The sequence below is a fragment of the Oreochromis aureus genome, linkage group 16 (assembly GCF_013358895.1).
Source record: "Oreochromis aureus strain Israel breed Guangdong linkage group 16, ZZ_aureus, whole genome shotgun sequence".
Classification (NCBI taxonomy): domain Eukaryota; kingdom Metazoa; phylum Chordata; class Actinopteri; order Cichliformes; family Cichlidae; genus Oreochromis; species Oreochromis aureus.
This window is the reverse complement of record NC_052957.1, coordinates 12848596-12867597: the sequence shown is the minus strand read 5'-3', so window position 1 is coordinate 12867597 and position 19002 is coordinate 12848596. Positions and strand designations below refer to the sequence as shown.

The 19002-nt window shown below is 38.5% G+C and overlaps 1 protein-coding gene across 1 annotated transcript in view; it reads right to left on the bottom strand.

The window, feature by feature from the left end:
• Positions 1–19002, bottom strand: part of cps1 (carbamoyl-phosphate synthase 1, mitochondrial) — a 61563-nt gene that overhangs the window by 2863 nt on the left and 39698 nt on the right. The window contains exons 34-37 of the mRNA XM_039600505.1: positions 8225–8299; positions 7993–8091; positions 2898–2957; positions 2541–2653 (exon numbers count right to left, since the gene is read on the bottom strand). Coding sequence (XP_039456439.1) covers positions 2541–2653; positions 2898–2957; positions 7993–8091; positions 8225–8299 — 347 coding nt within the window. The remainder of the gene's footprint in view (positions 1–2540; positions 2654–2897; positions 2958–7992; positions 8092–8224; positions 8300–19002) is intronic.

Below are 19002 nucleotides of genomic sequence, written 5' to 3'. Positions count from 1 at the left end.
TGCAGCAAGCTGAAATGACACAGATACTTTACAACTAGAAAAGAACAGAAAGAACAAAAAGAGCTATGAAGCAAAAAATAAAATAAATGACAACTAAAATCAGGTTTGACCATGTTGCTGACAATGACATTTTCTCCTGCCCATCCTGTCTGACTGATCAGTCTGCTTCAGATATTCATTCTATCCAGCTCTTGATTGATAAAACCATAGTTTAACAAATACTGAAATACAAACACAAGTCCACATTGATCACATAATTGAAATACTCATAGTGCAAGTAGCAAAAGCAGAGTTACAAAATTGAAAACATAAAGCCCAATCATCAATAAAATCAGCTTGAATTTGTGGGAAGATCTAAGATCTCAAAGTTGCATTTGCTGTTGTAATTGCTGACTTGTATGAAGCTGGAACAGTTGATGAAGAAAGTAAAATGGCCTGTATTTGTATAGCGCTTTACACTACATTCAGTCATTCACCCATTCACACACACATTCACACACTGTCTCAGTCATCAGTTTACAGGTGGATGTAAAGACACTTTAGCAGAGTCTACTCTGTGGGAATGGTAACCCTACTAGAATACAATATTTTTAACAACTTCAAACAAGAATCAGAGACAAAAAGTTGGAGATGAAGAGGAATCAATACAGGAATCTTTTTCAGTGATTGAGTTGTCTGTACTGTATGCAAATTAACCATAGTGTCAAAGAGGGCTGCTGCCAAAATGAAATCATTCACCCAAAAGTCAAACACAGTGGAAAGAGGATTTGGGGTTGGTTTGCTCCTTCTAGACAGCTCAAGAGCATTTTACAGGATAATATCAGAGTGACTTCTCCACTAGCTGAAGCTGTTGTAGAAATTGGTGATGCAGCAGAAAAAAAGGACTTTAAACATAAAAGTAAATACACTGTGAAAAGAAAGAGACGCTGAATTTGCACAGTGGCCAGTCAGAGCCCAGACCTTGAGACTAGAAATGTTACGGAGCTCAAGTCAGTTGTTCACTCCAGACATCTTAACAATGTGGCCGAGATAAAGGAACTCTGTATATTTAAAAAAAAAAAAAAGCCTGATGTGAAGCTACTGAACACACTTATTTGAGGTTACTGCTGCAAAAGGAGGTTCTGCCAGTTATTAAATCCAAGTGTTAGATTTTTCCTGCCAATAATTCAAATGTTGGACAGGAATCTTCAGAAAAGACAAAAAACCCCTCAAAACCAAACAAATATTATAATTATGATCAAATAAGAAAATTGTGTTTGTACTTCCAACATAAACGAAGATCAGACCAAATTTTCTGTCCCCCCACACACACAGCCCCAGTCTCTTTTTACATTTTCATCTGAAGGCCTTCGACAGACTGCATAGAAATAAGGCTGAATTCTAATTGAAAATGTGTGACAGACAGTGACAACAAAGGTGAGTTTTTTTCCTTCTATAAAGAATTGGCCTCTATGCCACCGTGCACAGATGATGCCAAATAGTGTTGTGTACATCTGTATGTGTTTGTTTGTGCTGGTCTAGGCTTATCACATTTTTTTGTACCCTCTTTTTCACTAGCTGACTTCCGAACATATGGTCCAGATGGCTTCATTGTGGCATGATCATTACCCGTTTGTGGAATCGTTACCTGAACACCGTCACAGTCACAGTCACGGCTAGTGTGCTACAATAATTCTCTCTATGTACAACTTTCTTAACAGGTTGTACTACTGGCAACTGAGCAATTCAATAAAAAACAGACCAATGTTAAAACAATGTACAGCAATTCGTGTTCAAAGTTTTGCAACTCTAATTAAGCTTCCACTGCAAGTTTCCCTACAATGTTTCACAGGTGTGGCCAACAGCAAAATATATCACTATTTACCTAATTTGTGCTATTTTTAATTTTCTTTAGTTGTGATAGTTTCTCTCTGTGACCAGACTTCAGTGTCAGTCTTTGTGTCTGGACAGTGGAGCAGTGGCGCAGCAGTACACGAGAAAATGATAATTTAATGACAAGTCATTAGTGTCGACCAACCACAATCAACTTAGGAGACATGCTATAGGACTGTAACAAAGTATAAAGTATACTAAATATAATCAAGTTTAATTCCATCAAAAAGTGGAAGAGTAGCAGTGCCATTTATGTAAGTTGTGCAAAATATTTGTTCAATTTTTGTACTTTATTATTGCCCATAACTGCTTTTTTAACTTTATGTTACCCTTATAAATAATTTCATCATTCTTCCTAATCAAGTCTTATACTGGTCAATGGAATGACTCTGGACTTCAGAGTTTGCTAAATCTTCTTTGATCTTTTCACATCTTACAACGATAATGAAGAGGCTTTAGATCTTAAGGCAGCATACTATGCTGATTAGACATCTTGTTTTTAATCTAATATGTTACAATTCATTTAATACTTAAACACTTCCTCTGAAAACCACGAGCCACAAGCTTGGCTTCAAAGTTTAAAGGCCAAAGTTTCACATGAGCCACTTCAATAAATGTGCCAGAAGGGTTTAACATCAATTTAGTACTCTAAATGAACATTTACGCACCTCTTAATACTGGGCAAGCTGTTGTCTCCACCCATCCCAGTGGGCCAGGCTACTGGAATGGCAGGAACGTCATTGGCACACAACCAAGCAGAAGTGGCTTCAGTAGCATAGAGCTAGAAAAGCAATATAATGCAGCATTACAAACGCATACAGAATGTAAAAATGCTGAAGGAAAGGAGGAAAGAAATTCTTAATTCTTTTTAGTAAATCTAAAGAGCGGAATCAGAAGAGCTTCATCAACTGAAGATCATAAAAAGGAAACCATTTCTGATTTTCAATGACCGAAAATTACAAAAAGGAAAATATTTCTGATTTTCAATGACACGTCTCGTCTCTTATGTTTGAAATAGCAGTCACCTTGAAGCCTTCGTCTTTCAGCTGGTTTGCTGTAGCCAGGAAACTGGGTCGGAACGAATGCTGGAAGGGAGGGAAGCAGACGGATATTTGAAAAACTAAATGACATAAGAACATCATAAACAACAAACAGAGGGAGCGCTTTCATGCAGATTTCTCTGTTGATCCGTAATGGTTTACAGAAACTGCATGAGACAAATTCAGCACTGTATCATTGAAGGTTTGTTCTTCTTTTCTGTGTCACTTCCCCTTTCAAATCAAAATTACACTGTGTATTCCTGATACTTCACTAAAGAAAAGCTGTTACAAAATAAGCCACAACTTGTAAACTAACTGAATTTTTATATTTCCAATTCTGACTATATAAATATTCAACAATAATACAAATAATGTCGTCCCTTTGGAATACCCACATTTCCCCCCAATTCATTAAACATTTACAAAGGCAATAAAGGGCTGTTCCAAATTAATATAACATAATGACATTCTCCATTTTGTACGTAGGTGTGTTATGTCAGTCAATATGAAGTTAAAAAAGAAAAGAAAAAGGAAGCATTGCAATATCTAGACAACAGAAATCTAAACAACAGCTTCTCTGATAAGGAATATGATAACTGAGGCAAGCTAAGGAGCAGTTTTGTTTTTTTCTTTTAAAGTGTGACAGTCTATTTACTTCCTCACTCTGGTGGGATGACTTTGCCATCTGTCTTTTGGCGACAGTCAACCAATGGAAGATTTCTCAGAGAGTACATGTGTTTGCTATGACAACAAACACTGACTGCATAATTTATTTTCAAGCTTACCAGGAACTTCAGTTGTGCTTAAAAAAAAAAATACTGAGAAACCATCCTTAAAAAAAAGAAAAGAAAGAAAGACAAAACACAAAAACAACAATACATATTTCTTGAGCTCTACCTCCTAAATTCATAACCCTTGATAATGCAAATCTATAGTAATCTATAAAACAAGGTATGAGCAGGACAACTACATTTGTATGGAAAATCTAAATTTCAGCTGTTTAAATAGACCAAACTGCTCCGATCTTAAGGATGCGATTGTCACTAGGTGTTCTTTTTCCTTCAGGTCAATGGAGGGTAGTTCATATTGTGCCAATCTTGGAGCAGTCTGACACCACTGATGCTAAAAATGACTTCAAGGTTACATCTTCTAGAGATATAAAAGGAAAACACAAATCAGCCCTGAAACGAGGTATTCAGTTAAGTATTAAACGGGTTACTCTTGTTGTCCGCAGATGCTTGTTTGAATGTAACTGTGGTAGTTAAGACTGTTCTGTCAGAGGATTATACGCATGTTCAACCATACATGCAGTTTACATGATGTCAGTTTTGTTATGCAGTACACATTCATTCTTGTGTGTTGCTGAAGTCTGTTTTATGTAACTCATGGACATTCGGTACAGACAATGCTGTGCACTTAAAAAAAAAATCTATTATTTAAGTAGAAAAGAATTTCAATTATTGTCTTTTTTTCCATGAAACAAGCTGACGTAAAAAAAAAAAAGATAAAAAAAACCAAACACTTTGTAACGCATTTATTTTGTTGGAGATCAACTTCAAATGACCCACTTAATGGATTCTACCAAGCACACTGAAAGTGCTGAAAACTCTTCTGAGTGTTTGCTGCTGATTTGCAACTGATTATGCTCACACTGGGTGCCCTTCAGCTTAGTAAACAATGCGCCTGCTGAAATCACTGCTGTCTCACCAAAAGCATTGTGATATGGTTTGATATTTGTCGTGTAACTACTGTACATTAAGCCTTATATAACACGCAAGTCTGTACTTAGATGGGCAAATCTGGCATACAGCTGAAAATGAGGGCATGACAGGTAAGGAAAATAAGAGATAAAAGTGAAATAAACTTTACCAACAGTTATTGTTAATATAAGTAGCCTGAGTGATTAATCCAATTTTTAATATAAACTTGTTTAAGCAGCTTTAAATAAAGAGTATCTTGAACACAACTGTTTAGTTTTTGTCTGTTAAGACAAACTAAACAAAGTAAAACAAACAAAATTTTTTTTTTACTTTTGTAGATCCTGCAAAAATACTAAAATGCTGAAGAATTTGATTGCTAAGCAATCCATTTCTAGACAAACAATTTGTAAAATGATCTGCCATAACACAGAGCAGCAGACGGGTTATAATATTTTCAGAGCTATATATATATATTTCCAATACAAAACCAGATAAAAGAACTTTGTAGAGTCTGTGTAGAGTTGCAAGAAAACATTTCTGAAAACCATCAGTATTGCCAGGGTTTCTGGATTAATTATTCAAAATGTTTAAGCCTTTATTGGGAAAAAGAACAAAACGAATATGCCTCACAGTACAGGCTGGAAAAAGTAAACACCTCAATTGAGCAACCTGTGGAACATCCATTAGCAGCAATGACCTCAGACATTTTCTGTATCTGCTAAAGAATCTTGTACCGTATCTCATACAAACGTTTAACATTTCTGCGTCGTCTTAGTTGAACAGCTTTCTTCTAGTCATGCCACAGCATCTTGTAATTTACTTTAGAAAATGGCGGTAATTGGTGTGCGCTTTTGGAGTGCCTTTGTTCCTCATTTCACTCAACATTTTGTAAGATTTTGGTCCTTTTGTTCTGTAGTGTCTTGATACAATTTGGAATTCAGTGTGTACACGCTGGTAGTAAAGTTTTCAAGCCTAAGGTAGCAAAGCATCACTGTGGTTAGAAAGAGGCTTTGATGGTGCTGTGCAGGGCCTTTTTTCCCTTTGTGGATTTTTTCCATTAAGTTAACTTATGTCTCCTTTGTGCATTTCTTATAAGTATCTAGTTTCTTTTATGAACCTTAGAAGTCTCCCTTTTTTTAACCCAACAGGGATTTCCTTTGTGGTGTCCTTTCACTGATTAACATCATTCTTATTCAGTGTTTTTGTATATTAATGACTGCCCACTATATGAAAAATTGGTATACGTGCTCAATGTGGGTACACAACCCATTTAATTCTGTATTTTGTCGATATTTTTGCACATCTTTCAGGACTGCTTATTGTGCTCTTGGTGTGATCTTTGCAGGACAATGACTTCTAGGGAGAACAACCAACCTAAAACAACTCAGCTCTGATTTTTATCTTGTTGTGGATTCATCCAGGTCTTTAGAAAAGCTTTTACTAGACCATTTTCAGCTCCAGCATCGATCACAGCATGAGAACAGCAAACCTTGTCAGTAACCAGACGTATGTGCTTATTTATAGGGAGGGGCACCTCACTTCCAATCTCATCTCTTCACTTACTCTTTCCAGCCCATACTGTGAGCCTTGGCTCAGACTGTTCAATAAAAAAAAGGTACAACTCTTTGTGTGTTTGTTTAGTTAGATTGTGTTTATAACTGTCACTTAGATATCCATCAGACAACATTATACGAGTAACCAAAGGAATTACTATAGAAATACTCCTCTAAAGGGTTTCTGCCAGTGTGCTAAAAGTCAGAGAAGCTGCAAGTTGACCTCCTGCTGGTCCTAAGGTAAATCTACAGCCATTAAGCTAAGCTAACGTGAAGAGCGCAACAGTGACTGCATACCTTTTTAGGGCCTTGTTCCAGAAGGGACTTTTTCCATAAATGTTCCTAACATTTCAGAATTTTTTTATATAAAAGTTTTAAGCCTTGAACTAAGTCAATCAGCTACAAGGTGAATCAACATGGAATAAAATAAATAACAGAAAACAAAAAATAAAAGCAAGTGGTACAAGATTTTGTACATATTTACTTCGAACAGTGACAGAACTACTAAGCCCTTAGTGTATTCAAAGTACCACTTCTACTTTTTTTTAAATGTAATACTATTTTCCACAATACCGAATAAAAAGCTTTCGTACTGAAATACGGGAGCCCACACCATCTTTTCACAATGTCGTAAGTTAAGTTTTCCTTGGATGGTTACAATTATATTATATGACAATTATATGTTTCATTCATGCTGAAAGAAAGAAATAAACTTGTGATCTTTTATCTCTCCCTCGCCATCTCTGACATTTTGGTGGATATATTGTTCTTTGTGTTACTGCGCAATTGGTGATTAGCTTCAATATGGAGGATTGATAATGCTACATGAAAAGAGCACAGTATTAAATTGTAATGAAGCATTGAACTCTCCCATCCCCTGCCTCCTCTACTGCAGCTGTTTGGGTTTAGGAACGTTTCTGCCAAAAAACTGTGATAGGCAGAAACCAAGAGTCCAATGTGTACACTGTCAGCAGAATATTCATTAAAAAAACTCCTATCAGCATCACAGAAATGAGCCCAATATGAGTAGATCATTTCAGAACTCTGTGTGAAACTCAGATGTTTACCCCACCCTCCAGCAGACTTATTCACAAAGATTGCTCAATCAAAAAGACCATTTTAAACTCCCCCACAACAAAGTTTTTTTTTTTTTTTTTTTAAAGTTCCATGTGTCTGCATTCTCTGGACCCGTCAGCCAAAATTGCTGCTGTTTGTCAGCCATGTTATAGTCTGTATATGACCCCAGGCACTTGCCTTGAAGTGGACCTGTTCCCCAAGAGCACCAATTACACAGCTGGTGCTGTGAGTGCTTTGTTAAAGCTGCATTAGTGAAACTCGCAGTTTGGCAACTCTGGGTAGCAGCAAGACTTAATTACTAAAAATCATGTAATGCAGTGGCAGAAAACAGTCCAGCTTAACATTTTGTTCTTTTCTGTGACTGCGGATTGGAAAAACTTCTGTGTTTTGTAGCAATTTTTTCATTCTGACATAGCATTCTGATAAGCATGTAAACAGTTTTCTCCTTAACTAATGTGACTCTTATGTCAGTGGTAGTTCTTAGCCATTTATGTAAAAAAGCATCAGTTCTATAACTAAGAACCTTCATCATTTCCACATCATGTATTGCAGCCTTACTGGGTCATTCCCACACTGTCAGAGTTGATCATAGTTTATAGATCAGTGAGAGTAGTTAGACCTGCATGAAGCGGACAGCGTGAAACACTTGTCTACCTTATTAAAAGGCACACATTTGATGTCTTGTAGGGAGTGGGCACCTAAAGGAAACAGAAACAGAAAGAAGTAAAAGCATAATAGTTGTAGCCTTACCTGAATCCCAATCAGGATGCCCTTCTGAGGCAACTTAAAGCCTGTGGACAGCATAGCTTTTAGGAAGGCCGAGTAAATGTTTGGTCCAAAACAAGCTACCTGCATCAGAACATAAAAAAGGAGAAACAAGAGAAAGTCTTTGAACTTATTCTACAATTCAGACAGAATAATAAAAAAATAAATATATATGTATGTATAACATTATTGAGTTGTATATTTGGAAGGGGCTTACTTCTCCAGTGGAAGCCATCTCACAGCGAAGCACAGGGTCTGCATCTCTCAGTCGTGGCCAGGAGAACATGGGTGCCTGGTAAAAAGATTGAAAACAGGAAGAAGTTTATTTTGACAAGATTGTGAAAAAAATAAAATGTCACCAAATGTAAGCTAATACTAAAGCTCTGTCACTTGTTTTTTTGAAGTTACTCCAGTTTACAGCAGCTAGAAGATTAATATTTAGTTTGTGGGATCAGTTTCCAAAAATAAAATCTTCAACTGAAGTTTAAAAAGGGGTTTCCAAAGAGCCGGGAAAAAACTACAAAGAAAGTGGCAGTCAATCAAGAATATTCTTTAACATTATTGGTCAGTATCATGCATTATGGTTACAGTCTACTGAAATTATTTCAGAGATTTCATGATGCTGCCACCTACAGGTGGAAGAAAGCTTGTCATTAGGAGTAACAGCTGAACCATGCAACAGCTGTTTGTTTATGGACGACAGAAAAGAAAAGGCAAATACTGATAGAATAGAGTGTCATATAAATTAATACCAAGGTCTTTTTTTTCCCCAAAAAAACAATTAGTTCTACAGAAATGAGAAGAGGACCCATGGTATAATACAAGAGAGAACTGCTACAACTACTGCCGTGGACAGCATGAAAGAAAAAAAAAGTGAAAAGTAGTGATGCTTCTCAAACTGCAGACCACCACGAATAGGGTTGTGGCATTGTCTGTGTCCACACACACACACACACACACACACACACACACACACACACACACACACACACAGGCAAGGGCCACTTGGGGGGTGAGGGATTCATCCTTGAAGCGGGCTATCTAATCAGTGAATGTAATGTTAGCATACTAATGCAAGAAGGGACGAAGAGAGGGGAATGCAGACAAGGGACCAGCATCTTTATCGTGCCTTTGTTCAAAGAGTCAGAGAAAGGCAGGGAAGTATGCAGAGATAAAATGGCAGAATGTAAAGAAGAAAGAAAATGAAATAGAGAGAGGGGCATGTATTGAGAATGAACAACAACGAGGGAAGTTTTAATGACGGAGACAAAAACAGATATAAATTCAGAAAGACTGACAAAGACATGTTTGAAGGTTTTTGAGTAAAACTGTCCATTTGCGAGTCAAATGAAGTACGCGCCACACAAACTGCAAAAACCCAAGCAACAGCATCCTATTCTTAATCATTAACACTAAGAAGAAGAAATGAAAATGGAAATATAATGTCGGCGCAAACAAAAGGGAAAATGCAATCACCGACACCTGTGAAGTTTTAGCCGTGACGAGATACGAGAAAGCACACAAGCCTTCGTAAACAGCGTTGTTAAAAATGTTGCCCAGTTTGGCCTATAATTGCTTGTTCTTCAAATGCAATGGAGTGTGTGGGATTGTATGACTGTTACAGTATTCCAGCTTTTCCAATCTCAACATCCTACCACCCGCCACTCTAAACAGAGTAGAACTGTGAGTCTCCACAACATGAATCATGTTATCTTCAGGCACCAGCTGAGCTCCAGTGGAGAAGGACATGAATCTAGCAAGACATTTTCATGTAACATTGCTGTTGTTGTCTGCTTTACTGGAAAAAGCACTTGTGTGAATGTCTTTATACTCACAGATAAATGGAACTCAGGAACTTGACAGATTTAGAATTCTTGGAAGACATTCTAACAAACACGAATAGCGAAGACAGTTTTGTGAAAGTTGACGGCATCTTCATTCTAAGAAGTAAAACGACTGCCATCCTGAGTAAAGTGCTTTTTCTATTACAAACACAATTATGTGGTAATTTTGAAGTTTTTAGCTGGCTCATGCTAGTTGGTTGCATGGCTGTAAGGATTCTAGGAAACGAATAGTGCCTGGATAGTATTCTTGGTAAAGCTGCACACTCATTGCCAACTAGGGGTAGGCCCTCTGAGGATTGGTGTTGTGTTGTAAGCAGATAACTGGGGTGGTGTCAATACCATTAATGGGCAGTGCTAAGTTATTGGATCCTAGAGAACTTAATTGTTGCTGGTGTGAACCTGAGTGTTTCTGTGGTGCCCTTTATCATTAGAACAGCTGTAGCACAGTAAAAGTCACATCTTCATGGTGATGACCTGTGCCTTCTTGAGAGTCAATTGCACATACCTTCAGTACTGTTATTTCAACCCATTTAGCTCCCATCCATATTCAAAACATTCTCCCAAAAACAGAAACTGGTGACAAGACCAGACCAAAACCAGAACAGCTACAGTCATGTGAGAAAATTAGGACACCATATGAAAGCCTGTATATTTAAAAATATATTTGGACATATGGATATTTAATATACATTTTAATGATACTGAGGGATTCAAATAATATAACTGAACAATTAAAAAAAAAAAAGATAAAGCCTTTTTAAAACTTTATGTGAAATGCAATTTAAAAAGAATGCAATTTCTGGTGAGGAATAAATTAGGACACCCCCACATGTTATCCCACTTAAAATGGTTAACATCACACAGGTGTATCACGTCAGGTGCACATGATCAGTACATCATTACCCAGCATTTTAAAGGAGCCTTGCCCTATTTTAACCTCAGATTTAGTTTGGTGTGCTCCTGACTGTTGAAGTGTTGAAGTGAGCGACATGGTGAGATCTAAAGTACTGTCTGATGCCCTCAAAGAAGATTGTGGCCACTTATGAGTTTGGTAAGGGATTCAAAAAGATCTCAAAAGAATTTGACATCAGCCATTCCACCATTTGGAAAATTGTTTACAAGTGGAGGACATTCAAAACAGCTGCCACCATGCTCAGGCCTGGCCGTCGAAGCATATTCACCCCCAGAGCAGACCACAAGATGCTCAAAGAAGTCATCAAAAATCCTAAAATGTCATCACAGGAACTACAGCAGGCTCTGGCTACTGTTGATGTGAAAGTGCACGACTCTACTATCAGAAAGAGACTACACAAGTTTGACTTTCATGGGAGGTGTGCAAGGAGAAAACCTTTGCTCTCTAAGAGAAACATTAAGGCCAGACTGAAGTTTGCCAGAGCGAACGTAGACCAAGACCATGACTTCTGGACTAATGTTCTTTGGACAGATGAGTCTAAAACTGAATTATTTGGACACCAGAACAGTAGATATGTTTGGCGTAAACCAAATACAGCCTTCCAAGAAAAGAACCTCATACCAACTGTGAAGCATGGAGGTGGCAGTATCCTAGTTTGGGGATACTTTGTTGCAGCAGCACCTGCAGCTCACCATCATAGAATCCATCATGCATCTGACTGTGTATTGGGGGGTGCTTATAGAACATGTGAAACCATCTGTTAAAAAATTAAAGCCGAAGCGGAACTGAACACTGCAACATGACAATGACCCAAAGCATACAAGCAAATCCACCAAGGACTGGCTAAAAACTAAGTAGAGAGTCCTGGAATGCCCAAGTCAAAGCCCTAATCTTAATCCCATTGAGATGCTGTGGGGTGACTTAAAACAGGCTGTACATGCAAGAAAACCCTCAAACATCTCACAGCTGAAAGAATTCTGCATTGAGGAGTGGGGCAAACTTTCTTCTGATCGTTGTCAAAGACTGGTAAAAAGCTACAAAAGGCGTCTCACTGAAGTTATATCAGCCAAAGGGGGCAACACTAGTTAGCGTGGGCACCGAGGTGTCCCTGTTATATTTACATGTGTCCTTGAACCAACACAGCTGATTTAAATGGCTAAATTATCTCCTCAACATGTCCTGATGTTCTCCAGAGGCCTGGTAACGAATTGATCATGTGATTCAGGTGTGTTGACCCAAGGTGAGATCTAAAACCTGCAGGGACACCGGCCCTTGGGGCCTGGAATTGCCCACCCCTGTATTAGGGGGTAGGGTGTCCTAACTTTTTCCTCCATTAAAATACAAATTTTTGTTCATATCTTTTTTTTTTTAAATGTGTAAAAAAAAATTAATCGTTGTTGTTTAATTGCAATTAAGTCACTTTCTTTCCCAGTAATATATGAAAACATGATTGGACATTGATATGTGAACATTTGTTAATAAAGAGCCGATTATTTAATGGGTGTGTCCTAATTTTCTCACATGACTGTGTGGTGCAGGATGGCTCTGTTATGCTGCATTTGTCACCTCAGTGGTAAAGCTTGCTGGAAGGTGCTCTGACTGATCATCACTACCAATAAACCCCAGTTAATATTATTCCTGTGGTTCTCCAACCAGTAGTTGGTATTTATACACATGTGTGAATAAAGGCAATACAACTGTGAAAAGCAGCACAGTCTAAAATTTTCTTTTCTTCTTTTTTTTATATAAAATCACACCACCAGCAAGGGGAACAGCAAAGCACACTTCTAATTTGAGAACCGTTTTTAGTTGAAAAGCTTGGAAGCATATAATTGGGCAAACTAAAACCACTATAAGTTCTTCTTTTTTTTTTTTTTTAAAGAACGGAAGAAAAAAATCTGTTTTGGCAAGATTTTTCTTATAATCACAAACAGAAAAAAAAAAAGAGAAAAAAAAAAATCTGCCAAAATCAGAAGGGTAGCTGCTGTGAGTCTCAGTGGCATGCAGGACTTAAAAAAAACCAAACAAATAAAAAAAGTTTCTGCTATGTTCAGACTGAATTGGGTCGCTCTCATGTTGAAAAAAATAAAATAAAAATGAGGATGCGGAGGAAGATGAAAAAGAAGAACCATTTATCCCCCCCATCCAGAAAGTTGACCAGGGAATCAATAAAAGGGAAAAGGAATTAATAAAAAAAAAAAAATAAATAAAAATTTGCCCTTGCAGATCACTTTATTATTAGCTACATCTGTTCAATTGCTTGTTAACATAAATCATTATTCATAATTATACAATACAATTTTATTTATATAGCACATTTAAAAGCCAGAGGTGTGCCAAAGTGCTTCACAGAATCAATTAAGTGCAATTACAGATACAAATACAAATATACTGACAGGTGGTAGACATAACTATCCAATATACACCAGGCACAATAGGCACACAGTAGGCACAAGCCAAAGGCTGAAGGTTAAATCATTATAAGTTATAATCAGAGCAAAACGATAAAATACAGTACCATTAGACATGCGGGCTCTAGGAAGCTGTGAAGGCTAGGCTAAATAAATAAGTTTTTAATCGAGATTTAAAAGACTGAATTGAATCAGACGCGCGAATAGCTTTAGGAAGATTATTCCAGAGGTAGGGTGCAACAGAGGCGAATGCACGGTCACCTCTGGTTTCAAGCCGAGATCTATGTCGCACCAGGAGCATTTGGCCTGCTGATATAAGCGTTCTCCTATAGGGGTATAAAAGCTGAGGAAAGATGGTAACATTATATGTTACCATCTTTCCTCAGCTTAATGTATTTAGGCATGTAGACATACTCAATACAACGTGCAGAAGTTTAGGCAGAGCATCAGAATAGTAAAAAACTATGGCATGGATTTTGGTGTCTCACAGGCTGGTCTGAGTATTTTAGAATTTTGCAATGTACTGGCATTTTCACATGCAGCCAACTGGTTCAAAATAAGAAAAAATGTCCAATGAGCAGCAGTTCAACTAGTTATTTTCACCTAGAGAAGCCGGGAGTCAGAGGACAACGGCCATACTGCACTGAAGAGATCTCTAAACACACAACATGCCAAACCTTGAACCTTGTTTTCTTAGCACACTTTGGGGCCCTTAGTTCCCTACTGAGCATCATTTAAATAGCAGAGCCTACGTGAGTACTAATGCTGGCCATGCACATTCCTTTATGACCACGTTGTACCGATCTTCAGTTTCCAGCAGAATAACACACCAATCCAAGGGAGCACCTTCAGGTTGCATGGGAATAGGAGATGTGTGTCTTGGATGTGCAACTGACAAATCAATAGCGACTGGAATGGCATCATGAGAGCATGGCCCAGAATCTCCGAGGAATGTTTCCAGCAACTTGATAATTTTATGCCATGAAAAATTAAGGCAGTAATGAAGGCAAAAATGGGGTCCAACCCAATACTAGCAAGGTGTCCCCAGTAAAGTGACCTTTCTGAGATTCTATTAACTGGCCAGCACTTTAAGATTGGCCACTCCTTCAAGCAGTCTCCACAACAAACCATAATCATTTTTGTACATTTTTAACAGTATGGACTAGTCATGTATGATAAGAGGAGTAGAGTAGAGCATATATGTGGCCCCAAAATTCTGGCACCTGCATGTACCTAAAAATTTGAAATATTTTGGAGCAGTTTGCACAGGTCAGCAAGCACTTTAAAAAGCAGATGTAATATTTGAGTATTTAAAAATTACATAAAAGTAACCAAAACACCAACTTCGTGTGCCACATGCTTTGGTGCCAGTATCATGAGTGTTACTAACATGACCTCCTCATATTTAAGTGTTTAAGAGAAGTGTCCGTCCAGCATGCTGTTTCTAGTGTACATTTTTCTCCTGGGTCATTAAGCTCACAAGAATTTGTCTTAGAAGTTACCATAATGCAGTAATTCCCCACGGTCAGGGACAAAGCATGTAGCAGCTGGAACTTACATTTCTTCACTAAATGGCTTTGAACTGGGGAGCGACACCAAACCATCATATCCTGCTCAAATGTTGTTTTCATGCTCTTTCTCCTCCTGGTATCATAAATACAAATGTGGTGTTATTCCTATGAGTTTGTATATGGAGACAGAAATTACACAATAGGGACTTGTTAGTGAAAAGAAAAAAAAATAAAGAAACATTGCTTCAAACGAGGGGCCTTCAGAGAGAAAACAGGCTGCAACACTAAAGCTTGTGAGGGAATAAGACAGATAAATGACAGTGGTTTCTCTGGTGGTAATAACATGTGTCTTGTGATGATACAGTGAGGACAGTGAGGATAAAGGTGGTGAGAGTGGATATATTGATCAAACACACTTTAGGGCACTTTTGCTGGATAATGTTTTTTTTCGACAATCACACTCTGTTTGCAGTCGGGTTTGATGTTGTGGAAGAAATATGTTTAACAGGAAAAAAAGAAAATTAGCTCTGCTTTGTTAAAACAACTCAAATGCACCGAGGCAAGGTTTCAAAGAAGTCCCATATCAGTCAGGGGGTATGAAGCCTGTGTCATATTCTCCAAGTAAACTCTGGAAGTCTAAGCCTGGCGCGTGGAGAATTCAGAGCTCTGATTAATATTCCTCACCACCGCGCAGACTGGAAATTGAAAACTTTAGGTGGTGGGGAAGAGTTGGGGATTATGCCTGCGTGATTGGTTTCAAACTACAACCATTGTTACAGCAGCTCTGTTGTAATTAGAGAGAGAAATTACTTCAGAAAAAATAGCTTTTGAACAGCTGGCGACACGTAAACGCTCTCATACCCAGTCTAAGAAGTAAACCTCCCAGTTGGTATGAGAAAGCCAGGTACTATTCTCTTCATCATGCCTAGGTATAACGATGAAGGAGTAATTGCTGTCTTTGTTATGTGAGCCAACGCAAGCTGTATTAGTGCAGCCTGCAGTACGTATAACAATACCATACATGTAAGGCTCTAAACACGAACTCATTTACAAACCATACAGGATAAGGATATGGCAATTAGGTATTTTTAAGGAAAGGTAAATGACTCTTTCACACAAAACACAGTTGTTCCCTTTAAAGTCACCATTGTGTTTGTAGTCTGCTGCAAACTACAGGGGTTATAGGAGACTGCTAGAGAGATCTGTGAAATATAGGGAGTGCAGAATTATTAGGCAAGTTGTATTTTTGAGGAATAATTTTATTATTGAACAACAACCATGTTCTCAATGAACCCAAAAACTCATTAATATCAAAGCTGAATGTTTTTGGAGTAGTTTTTAGTTTGAGCTATTTTAGGGGATATCTGTGTGTGCAGGTGACTATTACTGTGCATAATTATTAGGCAACTTAACAAAAACAAATATATACCCATTTCAATTATTTATTTTTACCAGTGAAACCAATATAACATCTCCACATTCACAAATATACATTTCTGACATTCAAAACAAAACAAAAACAAATCAGCGACCAATATAGCCACCTTTCTTTGCAAGGACGCTCAAAAAGCCTGCCATCCATGGATTCTGTCAGTGTTTTGATCTGTTCACCATCAACATTGCGTGCAGCAGCAACCACAGCCTCCCAGACACTGTTCAGAGAGGTGTACTGTTTTCCTCCTTGTAAATTTCACATTTGATGATGGACCACAGGTTCTCAATGGGGTTCAGATCAGGTGAACAAGGAGGCCATGTCATTAGTTTTTCTTCTTTATACCCTTTCTTGCCATGAAGTGGAGTACTTGGACGCGTGTGATGGAGCATTGTCCTGCATGAAAATCATGTTTTTCTTGAAGGATGCAGACTTCTTCCTGTACCACTGCTTGAAGAAGGTGTCTTCCAGAAACTGGCAGTAGGACTGGGAGTTGAGCTTGACTCATCCTCAACCCGAAAAGGCCCCACAAGCTCATCTTTGATGATACCAGCCCAAACCAGTACTCCACCTCCACCTTGCTGGCGTCTGAGTCGGACTGGAGCTCTCTGCCCTTTACCAGTCCAGCCACGGGCCATCCATCTGGCCCATCAAGACTCACTCTCATTTCATCAGTCCATAAAACCTTAGAAAATCAGTCTTGAGATATTTCTTGGCCCAGTCTTGACGTTTCAGCTTGTGTGTCTTGTTCAGTGGTGGTCGTCTTTCAGCCTTTCTTACCTTGGCCATGTCTCTGAGTATTGCACACCTTGTGCTTTTGGGCACTCCAGTGATGTTGCAGCTCTCAAATATGGCCAAACTGGTGGCAAGTGGCATCTTGGCAGCTGCACGCTTGACTTTTCTCAGTTCATGGGCAGTTATTTTGCGCCTTGGTTTTTCCACACGCTTTTGCGACCCTGTTGACTATTTTGAATGAAACGCTTGATTGTTCGATGATCACGCTTCAGAAGCTTTGCAATTTTAAGACTGCTGCATCCCTCTGCAAGATATCTCACTATTTTTGACTTTTCTGAGCCTGTCAAGTCCTTCTTTTGACCCATTTTGCCAAAGGAAAGGAAGTTGCCTAATAATTATGCACACCTGATATAGGGTGTTGATGTCATTAGACCACACCCTTCTCATTACAGAGATGCACATCACCTAATATGCTTAATTGGTAGTAGGCTTTCGATATACAGCTTGGAGTAAGACAACATGCATGAAGAGGATGATGTGGACAAAATACTCATTTGCTAATAATTCTGCACTCCCTGTAGTGCAACCTGAAGCTCAGTGACACCCAGGAGAAATAGACACAACTACCACAGTATCATTGGATTGCCCTGCCCATTTGCAAAACAGAGAAGCTTCACCTCCATTTGTCCGAACTGGTGTTTCTGAGATTTCTGGGACAGCCAACATATGCAATATACTATACTCTATCAAATTATACTGTTTTTCCATAATACATGTGCTATTTCATACTTTGAATGAAAATGGCTTCATATTTGTTTTCCAGGATTAAACTTTACCTTAAAATTATCAAGAGTCCATCGGCGTAACTTTGTGCTGACCAATTGGGGGGGGAGTCAACATCTCTGTCTAAATAAATAAATAAATCTGGGTAAATTCCCAGATGATTAAACATGCAACTATTTTGAAGAAAATCAACAGCCTATTTATGCAAGATAATTCATAATTTTAATGGGGGGGGTTATATTGGTTGGTTCTGATTATTGGAACCCCCCTGGAAATTATGCCCCTGCAAGAGTCCAATTATCGTTAGACTCTGGCTTCATCCCACAGTCCAAAGACATGCAGTTAGTGGCATGCAGTTAATGCCGATAGGTGAATGTGAGTCCGAATGGTTGTCTGTGTCTGTGTGTTAACCCTGCGACAGACTGGCGACCTGTCCAAGGGTGTACCCTGCCTCTCGCCCTAAGACAGCTGGGATCGGCTCCAGCCCCCCCGCGGCCCTGAAAGGATAAGCAGTAGAGAATGGATGGATGGATACTTTTCTTATGGCCCTAAAACCCAAAAGTTGGGATTATTACATTTACTTAAGTGCAAAAAAGAAAGAAAAAAAGAAAAGAAAAAAAAAGCCGGTGTTAAGCTTGATCTCAAAATAGACCGCTGTATTTTATAACACCACAGCACAAATACTGTTGCTACTCAATTTAAAGAGGCTTTCACTGTGCAAATAGAATGAAATTCAGAAGAACTAAATCATTTGTAATTCATTTGTTGCACTTTAGAGTGTTAACAATGACTATCTGTGTAATTTCTCAAGCCAGAGAGCTAACAACATGTTTTTGGCCTGAAGTGTCAGGCGACTGCTTTAATGTACACACATAAACACAAAAGTGACATCTGAAGAATTTCATGCAAGCGCATAATGGAACCATGGTTAAATCTTCTATTACATTAGTGTGTACAGACTCTAATGGGCATGGGCTGAAATAATGAAAAATAAAAGCCGTTCCTTTGTCTGCTCAGCGATTCCATTTTTTCCTGCACAGAACGACACTCAACACACAATCACACAAGTGCGTTGGCACAGGGTTCCATGGGCACGCTGAAGAGAGTCTTGAGTACTGCCAGACTGATTGTATAAAAAAAAAAAAAATACACTACGAAAAGCAGAAGGGCTGAAAACAGGGTCACCTGACTCTTCACACTGACAGCTGATGACCAGCTGTAATTTTGGATGACCAAAGGGGAATTTAGGGCAGACACTTAGGCAGACCGGAGCAGCACTTAGGGGACATTTTGGCTGATCACAGGAGCTACTCTGTGGCCTCCTGTGGGTTGAATCACAGGGCTACTTGGGCTGCTCAACAATAGC